The 18,454-nt window shown below is 45.1% G+C and overlaps 3 protein-coding genes across 6 annotated transcripts; 1 reads left to right on the forward strand and 2 right to left on the reverse strand.

The window, feature by feature from the left end:
- Positions 1–27: 27 nt before the first annotated feature.
- On the forward strand, positions 28–1,270 carry LOC143906188 (ribonuclease H2 subunit C). Its single transcript, XM_077422070.1, has 3 exons — positions 28–278; positions 555–787; positions 866–1,270. The coding sequence occupies exons 1-3, from the start codon at positions 137–139 to the stop codon at positions 884–886; spliced, it is 396 nt and encodes a 131-aa protein (XP_077278196.1). The 5' UTR covers positions 28–136; the 3' UTR covers positions 887–1,270.
- On the reverse strand, positions 1,168–6,116 carry LOC143906184 (transmembrane channel-like protein 7). Its single transcript, XM_077422061.1, has 4 exons — positions 5,765–6,116; positions 5,266–5,669; positions 4,949–5,190; positions 1,168–4,870 (listed from the first exon to the last, which is right to left on the reverse strand). Exons 2-4 carry the CDS (start codon positions 5,441–5,443, stop codon positions 2,981–2,983), a joined length of 2,310 nt encoding a protein of 769 aa, XP_077278187.1. The 5' UTR covers positions 5,444–5,669; positions 5,765–6,116; the 3' UTR covers positions 1,168–2,980.
- Positions 6,117–7,312: 1,196 nt separating this feature from the next.
- On the reverse strand, positions 7,313–16,809 carry LOC143906186 (uncharacterized). Of its 4 annotated transcripts, XM_077422062.1 has the most exons (9): positions 16,649–16,809; positions 11,651–11,787; positions 11,327–11,451; positions 11,077–11,216; positions 10,714–10,749; positions 9,837–10,048; positions 9,477–9,726; positions 8,653–8,897; positions 7,313–8,298 (listed from the first exon to the last, which is right to left on the reverse strand). In XM_077422062.1, the coding sequence occupies exons 1-9, from the start codon at positions 16,656–16,658 to the stop codon at positions 8,068–8,070; spliced, it is 1,386 nt and encodes a 461-aa protein (XP_077278188.1). In that variant the 5' UTR covers positions 16,659–16,809; the 3' UTR covers positions 7,313–8,067. The 4 variants fall into 4 exon arrangements, with proteins under 4 accessions (XP_077278188.1, XP_077278189.1, XP_077278190.1 ...); XM_077422063.1 differs by lacking the exon at positions 10,714–10,749; XM_077422064.1 differs by lacking the exons at positions 9,477–9,726; positions 9,837–10,048.
- Positions 16,810–18,454: the final 1,645 nt, after the last annotated feature.

The following is an 18,454-nucleotide window of genomic DNA, read 5'->3' on the forward strand; positions in this document are numbered from 1 at the left end:
GGCGCCGGCATGCTATTATTGGTTAGTTTTATTGTGTATACATACAGAGAGAGATACATATACAAGTCGTGAACTCGTAAAGATTCATCGAAACTTTTCGCACAATTATCAATACCTTGCGCCGTATTAAATTAACATGGTCACTCGATTGCACATTAACGATCCAGTTGACCGAGACGATGCCGAGTTACATTTCATGCCGTGTAAAATTCACGGGGACGAAACTGCGAATGTTTCCTCTTATTTCAAGCCTTACATTCGTAGGATAGACGAAGGATGTGAGTGAGATAAATCTTTTCGGTATCGTATATTTATTACAGACGATGTGTTGAGAGCGCATAAATTTGTAAAATTAAATTTATAAGAAATCAAACTTCTCGTACAATTTTTTCATGTTTTCATACATTCTGTTTCATGTTTTTCACATATTCATTCTGTGTTTAACTTATAACTTACCTGATACGTTAAGTAAATGTAGTAATTGAAGTGACAAACGAATCAAGAGGTAAGAGAGAATTAATTGCAACATTAATTTGCCATTCGATTGTTCAAAGACTACGATTGCTCCTTCCGTGGCTACCCGCTTCAAGGGAGAAAGGTAGATGTACCTGCTGGATACAGAGGCATGATGTTTACGGAGGCTAAAACGGCAGTTACCGAGAACAGGGAGAGGAATTTGTATTGCACGGGAACCTTTTCGCAGTTTACGTATTGGAATTATGATAGAATACCGTCTAAGAATGACGCTCTTGCGGCTGCATTAGATTGGGTCGACGTAGCTAAAGCGGTAAGTTTTCTTTACATAAGCTTGTAACGTGTCGGTTGTCGTCATTGTTCTAATAAGTTTTTCTCCAATGATTTTTAGTTACATTCATCAGAAGCATAGGTGATATCGGGGGGAAAAAAACTATATTCAACAGGATACGATAAAACATGTTCTCCGTTGGACACTACAGTTTTATACTTTGAGAAGAGAGATAATATGAAGACGCGTTTTGTACAACAGATTTATTTTTACAGCATCATAATTGGATGGTTAAGCCACAAATAATGTACGATCTATGATAAGAATCTATGATTAAGTTGTGTAAAGAGAGAGCATTATTATAATCTACTTAGCAGTGACATTCAAAGAAACGGAGCTTTCTATGTGAGATATCTGTGGGCTTCATTGTATTTCTCTGTTTAATTATAAATGCGTTCAGCAGATTCTTCTCCATAAATCGGTTTTACGTAAGATTATATGTTTTTACACGACTTTATATTTAATTTTATATTAAATGCATTTATATAGTGCCGTCGATAGAGCTTATGACATCTATAATAAATTAAGGAAGGATGTGTCTGAGCATCCGTATATCCTATCTTAGTTATACAAATGTGAGATTTACAAAATACATTTCCCGGTACGCGGTATGTGCACTGATTTTAATTATTTAGGCCAAAGGATCCGATCGATTTGCGACAGCGCGTGTATTCTGTGCACGATGCTTATACAGAATTGACGTCTAAACATACGCTACGATGGAAAACATTTTCATTTCTGCGTAGAATCGGTGATAATGGATGAAAGTGTGCGTACGAAGTACATTTGTTTACAAATATCTCGCGTTAATAGATATATATACGAAATAAATAAATTATTACAGTCTCAATCTGAATTATCTTTGGCGTTATATAATATAACAATACTGAGATATACGAGATTTCTACGGTTAAAAAAAATCTTGGAACGTTTGCATACATATAGAATTATACAAAAATTCTTACGTTCGTTCGTTTCCTATATTCTAAAATTATTAAAGCCTCGATAACGAAACAATAAATATAATAAAATACTTCTGATTTTCCCCGACGTTCACTATAGAGATATCTCGCTAGTAAAATAAATTCTCATAGGTTCTAGAGGACCTATTTACAGTAACATTACAGACATACAGACTTCTAAGGAACTACGCTAGAAAATAGGTCCGCTGCACGTCACTTCGTTTCATTCATGCAAAAGCTCTCTAACGTTTACTCGTAAAGTTGAGGAAGTATATGTTCGTCCTATAAACGGACGCGTTAGTCTTGTTGCCGTTGTCCATATATATTTAGCTAAACATATTTTAATCTCTTCTTGCGCGTAAATCGAACGGGTGAGTACCTGCCTGTTCAATTTGAGGCCTAGCGAAACGAAGCCTCAGGCGAACCAAGGAAGGTCCCCACCCAAGTGGCAGATACAGGCAGATTCGCGATCGCTGCCCATTTTCTTAACGATTTAATCTCTTTAAGTTAGACATATATATATATGATCACATTAGCTTATAATATATTATTCCTGACGAAGATTATGTTCTAAGGTAGATCTTTAATATTACGCGTGTGTTTCTATATGAGATTTATAGATATCCATGAAATTATACGGAATTAATGAATAGTTAAATAATTCACGATTTCCCTTGCTATTGTGTAATACTTGCACAACACCGTATCTTCTCCTCATTTTTTTTGTACCCTGATCTTAGATGTGCATTTTCATATACATGAGACGATTGAATTACCTAGAATGTGAGATATGTCCCGTTTGAATGTAAGTTTTGCGAAGCTGGATCTAAAGACACGCGGAAACTAACGTTTGTGGCAGTGGTTGTGACTGTAATTCGAGTCTCAAAAAACATCAGCTTGTATAAAGATGCAAGACACCGCAACAGGCAGTATGTAAGTGAGATACGTATTAATTTTTTTGCTATTGTCCGCGCTCCTTGTTGTCTGTATAGTTTTTCATCCAATTCGGTAGAATATCAAAAAACTATTATATAAGTGCCACTCGTGTATAATATAAAGAAGACTAAGTCGACAGTCTTACTGTAAGTAAAAACCTATAAAAAATCTCAAGTAAAACGTCAAATAATGCATGCGAACTGATGTTCACCGCGGTAAAAAATGCCTTCACTAAATTTGTACATCCATAAGAATGTCAAATCAAGCTTTATACCATTTATACATGTTGAAACGTGCCTAACTCATTGGCCTGCTCCTGGTGAAACTTGTTCTGATCCTGCTGCTGCTTGATGAAAGCGCTGAGCCTGTTCAGTAAGAATTGCTTGTCATGGCCCTCCAATACCAATTGGTTCTTCAATACCGTCACCATGTGCTTGTTCGCCAGCCACATCACGTAATAGTAATAGAGAAGCAGAGAGAGAACGACGAACGCCGGTATGCCGAAGGCGGCCGTACCCAGAAAGGACAGAATCGACTGCAACCAATTGGGCAACTCCGAGAACGCCATGATCAATAACGCCCACACGGACTCCAATCCCCGGAACGGCCCACACGATTTCGACGGCATGATCTCCGCGATGGAGTAGCCGACCGGTATCATCGCCAGGATGAAGGAGATCAGCAGATTGAACATGAACAGGCAGTTCGACCGGCTGGCACGGTAAATCTTATTCGACGGCGTGCTATTCACCAGACAAGTGAATTTCTTTATGTAAAATAGCAGGAACGTCCCGATGACGGCGGCCAAGGGTAATAGCGGGGCGAAGAAGCAGCCGAGCCAGCAGACCGTCTGCGAGTAAAAGATATCCAGCACGTGCTTGGGCAAGTCGAACTCCTGCTCGCCGACGAAGCGCAGAACCTTGTTCTCGGTGTGACGCGCGATCAATGACCGTGGAAAATTGATGAAGAACGTCATGAAGAATTGGATGAAAATGTCGGTGGTGTAAAGCTTGAAGAACTGTTGTCCGACGAACGTTTCCCAGCACAGTGGCTGTTCGTTCGCTTTGTTGGCGCATTCGTCGTCCGGAATTTTGCCCGCGACGAGCTTGTGCAGGGACGTTAACAGAACGGCCAGGGAGGCGAATCTGAAAAACATGGTTCTGTACAACGTCACTTTAACGACGTACGACGGACTGTAATGTTCCAGGGCGACCAGATAGCGGAAGAGGAACGGCACCGCTACGTTAAGCCCAACGATACATATATATGGAAGGAATTCGAAGAACAGACTGAATATCTCGCAGTCTTTCACCAAGTGCGCCGACAGCTGAGTGAACGAGAAGTCGATTACGTAGTAAACGAACACGCCGCAGCCGCTCAATACCATTAAAATTACTAGATTGACGAACAGACGCATGAAGAGCAACTTCGCTTCCTCCTCCGGCGTACGGTTTCGCCGCTCCTCCTCCAGCCTCTCCGACTCGAGAAACCCTTTCATCTCGTTGTACAGTGCCTTGTGCTTTATCGAGGCCGATCTTTCATTGTTGATGCAGTAATCCCAGCCGCCGAATATCAAATTGCAGTATCGATAAAACTGGCCCTCGCCCTCCACGACTCTCTCCCTGAACCCTTTGGCGGCCGACCGTACGATCGCCACCAAGCTAACGATGAAGACGCTGATGATGGCGTAGATGTAGGCCAGCGGCGAATTGTAGCAGAAATTGGCATCCATGCTTTCGTAGATCATGTGCGTGTACGAGCCGTAAAACAGCGGACTGTACTCCAATATACCGCCGTCCTGCACGATCCTGGTTATACTGCTATTCTCATCGGTCTTGTTTCTATACAACTCGGAGCAGCAAGCCACGCTGCCGGCCTCACTAAACGTGCACTTTCCATTTCCCGGTACCTCCAGCACTATCGCCGGCAGTACTATCAGCAAGAATATAATCGCGAACAAAAGCAGATTCAGATACAGCAACCACTTGATAAATAAAAAGTACGCTACTATGCCCATCCCGAAGTTTCCGCCGATCTTCTTCAGACTGTCGTTCCACAGCTCCATCTTGGAGTAGGCCTCTTTCATCCTGATGCGGAATTGCTGCCAGGCTTTTCTGCGCTGCCACTTGAGCTGCTCGAAGCCCTGAAGTCTTAGTTTTGTAGCGCTCTGAAAGATACACGGGGGGGGGATCATTACAAGTCATATATATTAATTTATCTCTAAAGTGTGCACTTTCCAAAATACCTGCAACTGGTTCTTCAGTTGTATTTTCTGAGACATGCAAACGGGCATAGCCTTGATCTGCATAATTTCCTCCCACGTGCGTTCCTCGTTGGACAAGTTTTCCGACAGATCGGGCAGCATCGATACAGCCGCGTCGTGTATATTGGTCGACATACGCCTCGAGGTTGTGGTGCCGCGAGATCTGGTGCTCGTACGCCTCCTCAACGTGGTCTTCGTGTCGTTACGAATTCGTTTCGCCGTGGCTGCGTCAAACACATGCGTAAGACACAGAGAAACGCGTTTGCGGCTTGCCTTTTATCGAGATAAAATGAACCTACCGACGCGAGACTTCTTGCTGGGAAGCAAGGTCGCTATGTGCGAGGGATCCCTCTGCAGCGCCTGTTGCAGATCCGCCTCCACGGCCGCTGGATAACTCTCCTGATAGAATTCGGCGCCGGCCTCCTCCCATCCATGCCCTCGGTCGCATCCCCTTTTCTTCCTCTCTCCGCCCGACATTTTTTCAGGATAGGATTTCAAATAGGTGCAAATGTTCAAGCAGGTCAGTTACACGCAAAGATCACGATCTCAAACGTCTAATCTTTCGCGCAAATGATTCGTATGGCTTGACGCAGCAATTAGTCCATCTGCCCTCCAATCCAGAGTCTCTCGTTGAGTTTTCACAATGTGTTTCGGAAACAGCTGGACAATATTGCACATCTGACGATAATAATGGCGCCGATAACTGTGGAAGACATTTAATTGTTTAACGTAATGGACCATTCCCAAAAAGATAAAATAATATTAGAATGTACATATATATAACACATATATACTTACGCATCCAAAATGAGCAGGCCAGACGAGATGTATCTCGTTGACGCGTGATTTCCGCCGATCGATACTGACAGCAGCCCGAATAACAATTTATTTCAAACTGTATCGTGACCTAGCTGCTTACCGGTCGCACTGTCGTTCGACGCCGCGAAATATACGTGAATGTCGCTCGTCGTCAAGACCTCGCGAAGCCAACTCAACTGATCAACGTGGCCGACGACACCGCGTCCGACGTTTCGGCTCTGCCAAAACCGCGACGGGCGAGAGCGGTTCGCGAAGGTTCATCGGCACGGGCCCGCACATCGGCATCCTGCTGTTTGTCTCATACGTCAAACCCAGCAGCCGGAGCAGACGGCTAAAATAACGAATAGTCGCAGTCGCCGAGAGGATCGCCGAACTCGCGAGGGTCTCTAGATGGCGTCTCGGGAATTGGACGCCCCTAAAGAAAGGGGATGGAATAAAAACTGCGTGGATGACGCCTCTTTCTGGAGATCCTCTACTCTGCCAGCTGCTTTACGACAAATTATTTATCTCCGCGCGACCAATATCTACGACTTTGATGGCTAAAAACAAGTAAAAGAATTTGTTGCTCGGGTCTTTTTGTTATTTAAATATTCTACGGATCGTGCCCTGTCAGAATATGCACAGGTGATAAAAAAGGAAAACGCATATTTTTTTTTATCAATATATATGTTAATCAATAATATTTATTATAATAATTATTATAATAATTATTATTAAATCCTCCCCTTTCTCCACCCAATCTCTCTTTCCCTCTTTCACCCGCTCTAAAATTAAAGTGGGTAAGTCCTGGCCGCCGATTGTTGTACCAGCGGGCACGCGACCGTCCCCGACCATCTCCTCGGATATGATGAGCTGAAAATGAAATCTGTTATTCCAAGAATTTTGCATATAATACTTATTCTTTCTAACAAGAAATTTAGATTTATTAATGCATATCTATATTTATAAAATTAAATTTAAAAATTCATAAGAATGTAATAAATATGTTATTATTCTATTGCAACAGAACATATTTTATATCAAACGCGAAGTTTCTCCAGTAAGTACATCTGCGTTCTCGGAACATAAGTCAATGGAAACTGCAAGTAAGTTTTTTTGTAAAAGTCTTTATTATATATATATTTTTATTATTCAATTTTTTGAATTATTGATTTATCAACATATATTAGTAAAGTATGCATTTTTAATAAGAAGCTATAAAGGATGTAAGAGATTTTTATTATTTAAAAACAGGAAAAATATAATAAATTTAAATTAGTGGTTAATGTTTTTAAAAGTTTTTCATGTATAATTAAAGGTGACGTTAAAAGCGAAATTAAGAGTGAAGTTACTGATGAGTCGCAGCAGCAGCAACAGGAGCAGCAGCAGGTGCAACAGCAACAGAAAGATATTTCTCTCTCTCTCTCTCTGAATTTTTTTAACTTCGTAAAATTCTCAGAATTCCAAATAATTCAACCTTCTCGCCGATTCTCTTTGCCTTGGGATTCTGCTGGTATTTATGCGCGCAATGAAAATAAAACGACAAGGTTTTCTCGTTTCATGGATGTTCGTTTAATCTATTCGTCATAACAACAATACATAATCCGAAAATATACTCTTTGACAAAAAGCATGTGGTATATTCGTGCGTTAGAAAACGGTAGCTCTACCATAAAAATATATGTATCTATGAATTTGTCGTCCTGATGGAGAGACGACGGAACAATTGGTTCAACCGGACGGTACCCGGTGCCAATTTAAAAAAAGATTTATATAACTATATATAGCGCGCGCATATATCGCCGTTTGATTTGCTTTCTCTTCCTATAGCGTGACTGCAATTATATTCCGTGCGAAAAGCAGACGCTTGCGTAGACGATAGCGAACGGTACATCTCCGGCTTATCGATCAGTTCTACAGTATCTTTCAATGTTATCGACTTACTATATGTAATTAGACTAGTTTGCACACTTGAGATTCCTTATTCGTATATTTCATAACGTATTTCGCTCAGATAAGATCAATAAACGAACAGATCGTTGGTAAAAAAAAATCTGACAGATCATACATGAAACATCGCTAAACTTATATTTTTAAATCATCAAGATTTTTAGGAAATTTTTAAAGATTTCGTTCACCGTCCCCTTTTTGCGCAACGATTATTCTATATAGGTAATACAATTGTGAAATTATTGTTTAAAATTCGAAGCTTCGTTGTCTTCTTCTTCGCAGAACTGCCGATAAGTCGGCGACGAATCCTATCGGATTTTCCTCCCTTCCTGGCCGCAGGATCTCTCGGGACGATTATTGCTCGACCAAGATCTCGTACTCGGGGAAGGCGACCTCGGAACCGGCGTAAGGTATGTAACACACGCTGTGGGATGGCTGCACCTTGCCGATGGTCAGGGTACCCTCGTGGTGCACCCGGCCGATGAACAGCGGCTCGCCGTCTTCGGTCTCGCCTCCCGGGATCGCGTTCCGCGGGATGCTGCCGCCGCTTACCGGCACCCACGTGGGTTTGCAGCCGCAGAGAACCTGCAACAGGAAACTGTTTGTAAACTGGAAAACGTGCGGTCAAGTTGGATCGTAATCGCCCTTTGTCGATCTGCACTGTTAAATTCGTAGACTCAAATTGTACTTAATTTCAGTCATTTTTAACCATTCCTATAGGTCGCCACTGCTGTCGTTAATTTAAAAACAATGTTGATCTATAACTAAACCGACGGAGTTAGAGTAATAAATTTCAACACGGTAGTTAGAAACAACAAAATGTTATTTAACTCAAGATGTTGGTTTAAATTTTCTTTAGTATTTAACAGTGTGATCGGTTCCTTTAAACATCCTCGGAGATGTCTCCACGCAGTTTTCGGCGAGGTTCCCGTTACTCACCTGGTAGTCGGTCTTTCCATGCTCGGCACCGCCCCAGGCGACGTAACAGACGGAGTGACCGGGCTTCACCTTGCCGGGGATGAGAGCACCCTCGTGGTGAGCCCTACCGACGAACAGGGGCCCGTCGTCGTTTCCACCCTCGACCGCGTCGGGTGGTACCATCCCGCCGGACGCGTCGCACCAGCACACGCTTCCCGCGTCGAGCGCACGGACGTCTAACGGCGCGGACGGCCTCGTGCTGGAATCTACAATTACGTTATGCTTAGAAATGCGGAAGAAACGCTCATAATTGTGACATTGAAACGCAATGTAAAAAGAGAAAAATATAAAAAAAGTGATATAATAAAAAAATAATAAAGTGCAGCTGTTCCATTCATCCTCATCCAGTCAAGCCATTTGTCCATTCTACCAATGTGTTTGCGTGCACAAGTGATCTTTCGTAAAATTCCATGCAGTTAATATTAGAACGCGTGCTCAGAGAGTGGGTGAAACGTGAAGACCAAAACCGAGTGAGACATATACAGTTAACAAAAATAACGAAGAAAAATTGACCGCCTCAAGCTGCATTAATTTTGGGAAAGGTTTCTAAAAGCCAGGTTTCAACACGTGTATGCGTGTGCGTGCCATGAGGGCGTTAATACCAGATTTACGTTCGCAATCAAGCGTGATAAGACTTAATCGCTCGGCGAACCCGAGAACGCGTCGACGCGCCTCGAGTTCATCAGTCTCGCGATCGACTACGACGGAGACGAGGGGGACGACTGATCTCGGGCGTCGACGACCGATCTCGGTGTCACCGGGGGACGTTCAGAGAGATCATTTACGTTTCTTTTGACCGGTAGCGACTGCGGGTAGTGCGGGATATTGTTCGAAACGGAGCTTCCAGTTTCCGGTCGCGCCCCAACCGGTGCGCACCCCCACGTAGCTCACGCCGATGGGGTTCGGGTCACGCCATTCCATGAGGACGGCGCCGTTCGGACCGTCCGATCTGACCGTGATAAGGCCCTCGAGCCACGCGATTGAGAACCTCTTGTGATCGCGGTCGCTGAGAAGATTCGGCGTGTCCACGCGCACCTGACGGGCCGCAAAATTGTCCACGTGAGAGCAAAGACGCCTCTTCAACGCTTCCGTGTTTAACGCTTATAGTTTAATCTCAGCGCGAATTTAGCGAAATAGTTTCGAACCTTATCGGGCTGTTTGCGATCGTATCTAATAACCGACGCCGTGTTTTCCCACCCGCCGAGCATGATCTCGTACATGGGACTCGATTCGCCTTTCCGGTCGGTCAGCGCGATGTGCCCGTTGCTCTTAGCTTTCACGTCGATCACCACCGAGCCGCTTCGCATGGCGTGAAACTTGTACTGTAGCTTGTTAGGAGTGTTCAAGGGTTTGCGGCCTTGTCGAGCGTAGAAAAAAAAAAATATTTAAAAAACAAATACCAAATAAATCATCTGTACCAAATAATGCGAAGATAAAAATTGGTGCTTATAACAAAAAAAAAATTTATATAACGTATTATAACAAAATAATAAAATAATTTCTTTAGATACGCTGCTCTCTGAATCGAAAGAATTTCCATTTGACATGTTATTGTTTTTCATTATTTAGTAAATACGAATGATGACGATTGAAATTGATTGACTTTTCAGCAGTCACAGCTGGAAAGCAGTCAAATGAATAAACCTGTAGTATCGATCGGTGTATGTGTGTGCGTGAACGGTTGAAAAGAAATCAATCAGTGCCTAACGGTGCCCCTGCGTCACGGTGCCGAACGTGCTGTGCATATCGACTGTGATGGATTAATAAATACGCTGTATTCCTTCTTGGATCTGCCAAACCCACATAAGGGACAACGAGCATCCGCGAGAGAAGCGTTCTTAATCCAGCGTCGATTACACGTGATGGGGGGGGGGGGAGGAATATAACACGTGCTAGGATCAAACGTACTCGGGCAGAAAAGCAGAATCTATGGGACGCCACGTGCGACTATGTCACGCTCTCGCAGGAATCAATTCTCGTGGATTTCTATTTTTTTTTGTCGTGCTCAAATACATTACGTACAACCACCGTAACCGCCGCCGCCGCCGCAGCATATGGCTGTGCGAGTGCCGCGATGCCGCAATCCGAAAGGACACCAGAAAGAGAATCATCGGAAAATCAGAAAGTGTCAAGTGATCAATCTCATTTATGGAAATATAGGAAATGTAGGTGCTAAATCGATCTACTAGAGATAGTTTGACTACGAGTTTCTCTTTATCACTTCTAGCTTGTGTGACTACGAATGTCTACTGTTATAATCTGTAAAGTATAAGACGGGGGATTACGAAGAGAGGGCTACCGACAGCCACGAAAGGGAAGTTCTGGAAAGAAGTAAGCGATGTATATCCTTAAATCGCGAGCGGGAGAAGGAGTTCCGACGCCTACCTTCGATGAGCCATTCGCCGGTGGCACCCCAACCGGTGCAAACGCCGAAGTGACCGATCCCGAACGGTTCCGGGTCGGCGTAGCTCAGGAAAGGAGCTGTATCGTTTTCCTTGCCCACCGTGAGAATGCCGTTGTCCCACCTGTGATTTTGTGAAGCGAACAAAAAAATGGTACATAAAATCGACGCGTGACACGAGCGGACTTATAGCTTAATGACTCTTTAGTGAATCTGGCAAACGAGCGGCTATACCTGATCCAGAAGCCGCGATACTCATCCGCGCTCAGGATGCCGGGCGTTTCCGTCTCCGCCGCTTCCGGCTTGGTTCTATTCTTGCGCACGACGGACTTGCTGTTGCTCCATCCTCCGATGAAGACCTGTGAAGAGGAGCACAAACTTCAATTCAACGCTCCGCTGCATTACGATTTAATTACTACGACGGCGCCGCTTTTGTGCGCCGTCACGAGCCGGACTCCAGATAGGATCTACGGCGCGAAAGGATATCCGCCCTTGCTCAGGCATTCTACTACGTAATAAAAGTCGCGCCCCGAGAAGGCGCGAAAGGAGATCTCTCACCTCGTACATCGGATCCCCCTCCTGGGGTCCCGTGGTGAGAGCGATGTGGGCATCGTGCGGCGCTTTTATCCGGAACTGGATTTGCCCGGCCGTCACGGGGTAGAAATGGTACTCCAATTTGTCCTCGGTGCTAAGCGCTGAAAAAAGGAGGATCGCGTGAAACCTCGGGAAGCCAGTCGTAGAATCAGGATAACTCGTCGCGGGGCGCCGCGCCGCTTGCCTCAAATTAGCCAGGGTCGGCGATTAATCGCGACTCGCGAGTTTATTAGTGTTATTACGGATATTTCCGACCGCCGCGTGGGGGGAGAGGCGCCGCGACGCCGAACATCGAGACATCTCGACGCCAGCCCGACCCACGGCGGTTCTCGTCGTCATAAGCGCGGTCAAGAAAGTAGGACGATGCAGGATTCGATCGATATCGCGCGCGCTGACGGGTGATAGTGATAATCACGCACGATGGCTTACGCTACATCTCGCAATATCTTAATGATAGGCCCCGAAAAAGGTCATCCGGGCGTAATCGCGCGCACGCGAGATAATCCGCGCCGTGCGCTTTTAAAAGGCTCGTAAAACCCGGCGCGTTATCAATCGTGTCGGCGCCGCAGGGACGAGCCGCTGTCATTTACAATCGTCGGGCGCAAATAAGAAATAAAGTACGTTCGCATGGCGCAAACACATTGATCGCGCGGTCAAAAATAGATGTATAATCCGCCAATAATTTCGATACTACACGCGAGGCGTTCTGAATCACCCTCGCCCCGGGTTCGTGAGATATCGTCGATCGAGTTTCGCGGCCATAATAATCCTCGTCCGGCGCGTTGAGTAAGCGACGTACTTTTCTGCCGAGATCCACTCGCCGTAAGAGTTGAATAAACAGTTATTCTTGGTCCAGTGTGAGATCACGTTTCTATAAGTAATATAAAGATTTCTGGAAAGTATTCTGGCAATCAACGAGTCGACTTCTTTCGTGTCCGGAATTCTTCCGTTTGCCTCGACTTTAAACCGGCATATGCGCAGGAATTACCGAAACCGAGGAGTCTTCGGGTGCAATTAGTATAGTACTGCCATTATTATTAGCCTTTACGTCGCAGTGGTTGGCGAATCGACGACGATCGCGCGAGAGTCGCGCGACTGCCCATTAAATTCCGAGGTCGCGAGGAAATACGCCGGTATATCTTTAAGATAGCGGCGGCACTAAAGTTTTCTTATCTATTTTTCATTTGTTTTTCCATATTCCATATTCCCGCTCGCTTCGGAAACTGAATAGCGCTAGCGCGCCGAGCGACTCGGCCGACGCGACGTAACGATTATAAATAGTCGGCGAGTAAGTCGCGGTCAGCTCGCTGACATCATACGCGTCGTAAATGAGGAAGGGATCTCGCAAGCGGCGGCTTGGCATGGGCCTCGCCATCGAGAAATTCGAATCCCCTTTAGGACGGGCGTGTTGCGGCGAATATATGACGATGCACGCGTCGCCGATACTAAAATCGCCGTCGCTCGGCGTCGTCGAGCGTATCCAAGTCTAACGGCGTCGTGCTGATGTCATTCTTATTTCTATGTCAATTACTTCACATTACGCGACGTCCGCGATCCAGAACGATCGCGTGGTGCGCGCCGGTCTTAATTCTGACATATCCAGCCACGATGTATCATGAAAGAAAAAGGAAGAAATCGATCGCCCGATAAGACGCCGATTATAATCTCCACGAATAATCTGCTTCTCCTGTGACGATTTATTAACTAATTATTTTGAAACGTGCGACGTGGCCTCGACGCGTCTCGACAATAATCACCCAATTATTCCGCAAATTTTACAGAATTCTTGAGTACAGATAAGAACAGTTTAGGCGTTACAGATTGAACCGAAGAATCCTCCTATCGCTGAGAGGATCTCTCTCTCTCTCTCTCTCGCCGACGACGCGACGTCCCGAGAGCGGCGGCTTGAATCGCGTTAATTCAATGCGCGGCAAATTGATTAGCTTCTGTAATGTGGGTCGTGCTTCTCTCCCAATTAACATAACAACGCGAGAATTAGAGTCATTGAGTCAATTCGCATTGCGCAACGGCGAATACCGCGCTCTGGTCGCGCACTCGCTCGTCAGCGTATCCGAGCGTCGCGCGTGCAAGCGGAGCTCCCATTTGTTTCGCGAGATCCTTTTACAGCGCCCGATCGGCGTGTCTAATGATTCTCCGAGACCCGGAGAGGTCGATTTTCCTTTTTCTCTCAACCGCGACGTTCGGGAACAGAACCGGACGACGCCGGCAGGCGCGTCGGGAAAGAATGGATCTCCTCCGTAACGCCCGAGGGGTTTTGCCGCCGGACAACCGTTCGCCGGTTAATCCGGGACGGTAAATCGCGACCGATGTAGGCACGACGCACAACGGTATTCTATTCTACGTTTGCCGTTCGCCGTCGCGCTGCCATTGACCTCGCATGGCAACTGTCGTCGTGCTTTTGCTTTGCCATCAGGCAAGGTGGACCAACACGCGTTCTGCCGCGATCGCTGAAACTCGACTACAACAGGTGCCGTGCCGCTCGCGGTACGGTGCCAATCTGCCACCTGCTTCAACGCCGGGGTACGTCCCTCCCGAAATTTTCCCGGCGACGTTACACCGGTCTAACTGAGAGAGCTCCTAGACAGCACCATGTCCAAAATCGGGGCATGAGACGTCTTTCGACGTCTTTTAGATGTCTTGTAGCCATCTTTTTAGTAAGACGTCTAAAAGATGTCTAAGCCCGGTATTCATAGTTGGTTCTTATTTTAAGACCGTCCTTAAGTAATGTCTTAAGATGCTAATATACGGCTCCGTGATTGGTTCATAACATCTTAAAATTGTACTTAAGATGGGCTTAAATATAAGATTCGACTATGAACACCGACCTAAAAGACGTCTCTCAGACGTCTTATGTCCCGCTTTTGGACAAGTGTGCTGTATGGGCTCCTTATTCTGTAGGACTCGATCGACGAGGAACACGTTTGAACGGTGTGTTTGAATTTTGAACGATGTACGATCACCTTCGTAACTCGTGACTGACACCTGACTGAATGGTTTTTTCTTTTTTTTATTGTTGTAGTATCTATATCGTGACGAATTTTGTTTTTCGAGCGAAACTTGCCCGCAAGCTTGTTTTTTCGTCGCGCGTTAATTACGTGACGAAAAAGCAACGCGTGTTTTCGCGCGAGTTTCGAGGAACGATCGATGGAGCCGCCTTGAAATTTTCAACGGGCGAGGCTTCGCGATCTCGTGAAGAGGAACTTATACGTTAACGTGACGCGAAAGGAACCGGTCGGCGGACAAAGGTTATATCGTGTGTAATTAAAGCCACGCGATAGGCGGCTTCAATTTCACGGTGAGACGAGTGGGAAAAGTGTCCATTCCCTGGATTATCAAAACGCTCCCAGAGATCCCGTTCCAATGATATCCGAGGGAAATGTACGAGGCAAGGAAGATAGAAAGGATAACGAAGGGAACGAGACATATTCTCCGGCGCGGCGCGCGGCGTCGCGAGCACGAGGAGGTGTCGATTTAAAAACAGACTTATTAATTGCAGTAAGGAGTAGATTAAATCGAAGAGTCGAATTCGCAAGGGAAGACAGAGGAATTCTCGCGCGGTGGTAGAACGGCGGGAAACGACTCTCTCTGGAATTAAGCCTGGACGACGGTGGAGGCCTCGGAGGCAACGCAATCTGGAAGTCGAATTGCGCAAGGACGCGGAGGGATCGCATTCTTGTGACGCGATCGTGAGCTTTGAGGCCGTCACCACGGTCGGCGCGGGGGAACACATCGCTGGGACATTATCCACGACCGTACCTCTCGCATTCTTCGCTGTCCTCGCATTCTTTCCTATACTCGCCGCGCGATAACTGCGAAGTTTCTCACACTAATTCCCTACCTGCGATAAACCTCGGCGATAAAAAAAACCGTGGTAGTCTTCCGTCGCGTGACGTAAACATGTTAAAAACTATATAAAGACGACAACGACGTATATACATATATATATGTATGTACACTTCGTTGTCGCCTAATCGTGCGATTTAACATACGACTGCGAATGCTTTTCGGCTTCGATTTGCCATCGTTTCCGAGTCCTTCGCCGAACGCTTGAAAATCCGGAAAGAAAATCTTGCCTGGCGCGTGGAACCTTTTTTCAGGACGAATCGATCCTTTGAAATCGATTGCCCGGAACGCGGCAGCTGCCGGGACGAGAGAGTTTCATTCGTAACGGGTCTTATACGATTGTCCGTATAGAATTTCAAAGAGTCGCTCGAGCGATAGTATTTAGAGCGTCGGGGATGTGCCGGCCGGCTTGTCAAACCGGCACAGCCGCGCCCCAGCTCTATATTTAGAGAGAGAGAGAGAGAGCCTCTCGGAAAGAAAAATGTGCCGGTGGCTTCTCGGAGAGAGGGATACTATTTCCTTCCTCCGGGAAACTTTTTCCCGCCGATCCGATCGTTGAATGGAAATTGAGGGCGGTGAAAAATCTGTCCGCGTTCCAGACGTACGGCGTCTGCAAGTTGATCGACGAAGGCGCGAAGATCGCGAGATGAAATCTTAGATATTGACACGACGCGCCGAAAAATCCTTTATTCCTTTTCGTTCAATGTCAATTCAGCGCTAATACAACACGTTATGCAATGTTACATATATATGCTTCCGTTCGAGCCTTCGCGATCAAAGTTGCTTTGAAATAATCGAGACGCAATAATGAACAATGGAATAGGCTTCGCGAGCAACTGTCGCGATAAGAACTATATAAAATTTCTTACAGAGAGGAAAAGAGAGAGAGAGAGAGAACATATTGTTCTTATTATACACGTTTGGAGCCTGTTCCGACTATTTAAATGCACGAGAATTATATAATAATAATATTAAACAACAATATTTTAAATATTATATAATTAGATGTAATAATAATTATAATATACGTATAAGAATTAATAAAATATGTAAGAAATATAAATCCGCGCCAAAGGTTTGTAAATGAGATACACTTACAGACTGCCATGTCGCTCTTTAGTTGTTTATGCAAAATCCTTCGGCGAAAAAGAGATGAGGCGAGCAACACCACACGATGCGTACACCACAACGACGGGATTCGTACTGCGCCGCGACGCGCGCGGTATTTTGATGTCTTCGCCGATCGACGTGCCGGCCGGCGCATGCGTGATGTTCAGGTGCGTATACGCGCGCACTAATTAACGAGCGGGATGAGTCACGCGGATCAGCGCGATGTAGATCCGCAGATGGAATTCCGTCGACGTTCTCCCCCCCCCCTCCTCCCCCTTTCGCATAGAGAGACCCGATCCGATCTGATTAATCGTTGACGCAAAAAGATAAACTGTCATGCAAGTCTAATTTGTAATAAATATCAAATATCAATTCCGTGACGGCCGGAAAGGAAATGTCGCTGCAGATTAATGATCTCGTATTTCGCCCATCTTCCACGATGGACTCATTTGGACTATGCACGTTTATATTATCATGGACAGCGATAGGCGTCGTGGTAAAAGTTCATTACGTGATTCATGAGATCGCGATTTAGCTTTCACAGCGGATTGTTTGTTATTATTATTAAAAGCGCTTATGCATCCGTTACGCGGAACAAACAGCAAGTGGCACGCGGTCATTATCGTTATTGGACGATGATTTCATTCGCACTGCTGACGGTCTTTATATATCGAACGGTTGAACTGTCCGTTCGTTTGACGGTCTTGTGTATGACGTGGCGAGTTGACGGTGCATAATAAAATAACTATGAAATAATATAAACTTTCATCGGCACGCAACAAGTTCGCTCGATCCCGCGCGTTTTAGCGATTGAATCTCCGCGAATAGATCACGCGAGTCGTTCAAAGTGCGTAGATCGAATTGTAAAATTCAGAGCGTAAATATTTTCACGCATTTATATTAAAAAAAAAAGTACGGCTTGATGGAAAAATTGATTACGCAGACGATCGTTATCGCTGGACAGCAAGTGACCGATTACTGGCCGTCGGTTACCAGCGATTGTTACTGAGAATCCACGTGGTTTCCACGTTGATCTTCTGTAGATACACAAGAAACTCACGGTTGAAAATATACGACAGCTATATCGTGGCGAGAATTTTCTTTGCTTCTATAAAGATACCGGTGTCGATTTTCTTTAATTTAAGAAAGCATTTCCGCTTTGGGTCTCCGTACTTCTCTCGTAATAAAAAAAAAAACATTTTCCGCGAAACTCGATGTATATTTAGAAATGCTTTCAACGTTTTTGCGCTCACCATTGTCGACATTCGCATCTTCATCGATTGCGCGCGGTGCGTTGATTGCGAAGATCGAAGACGATTTGATTATAACGTATAGAAAATTGCATACAATGTTTACGGAAACCGGTAATCGGCCACATGTTCAAGATATTACGAGATGCGGGCTGCAGCGAAACAGCATAGGCGCGTATATCGCTGTCGCGGGGCGGCACCTAGTTCGCTTTTATTAACCAGGCTGCTAAACGTGTTTCTTAACAGCCGAGAATTGACATCAATTATCAGCTTTGTATCGACAATTTATTGCAACATTAAAGCCGTCACTCGAAGACGGCAAAAGGAATAGAAAATTGTCAACGACATTCTGAAACGCTAAAGTAGATATACCAGCCGCTTGTGCATTCCTTAGCTCTGCTATAAAATCTCTCGCGATTTTATATTTTCGTAATTAATTATAAGCCGAAATAACTTGGCCTGGCGATCGCCTGGCGAATATTATAAGTCTTAACAGTCGGTAAATTAATATTTAATATCGTTACATGAGAAGAAATTGTGTACA

Source organism: Temnothorax americanus, unplaced genomic scaffold (assembly GCF_048541705.1).
Source record: "Temnothorax americanus isolate GAGA-0224 unplaced genomic scaffold, ASM4854170v1 Scaffold7, whole genome shotgun sequence".
Classification (NCBI taxonomy): domain Eukaryota; kingdom Metazoa; phylum Arthropoda; class Insecta; order Hymenoptera; family Formicidae; genus Temnothorax; species Temnothorax americanus.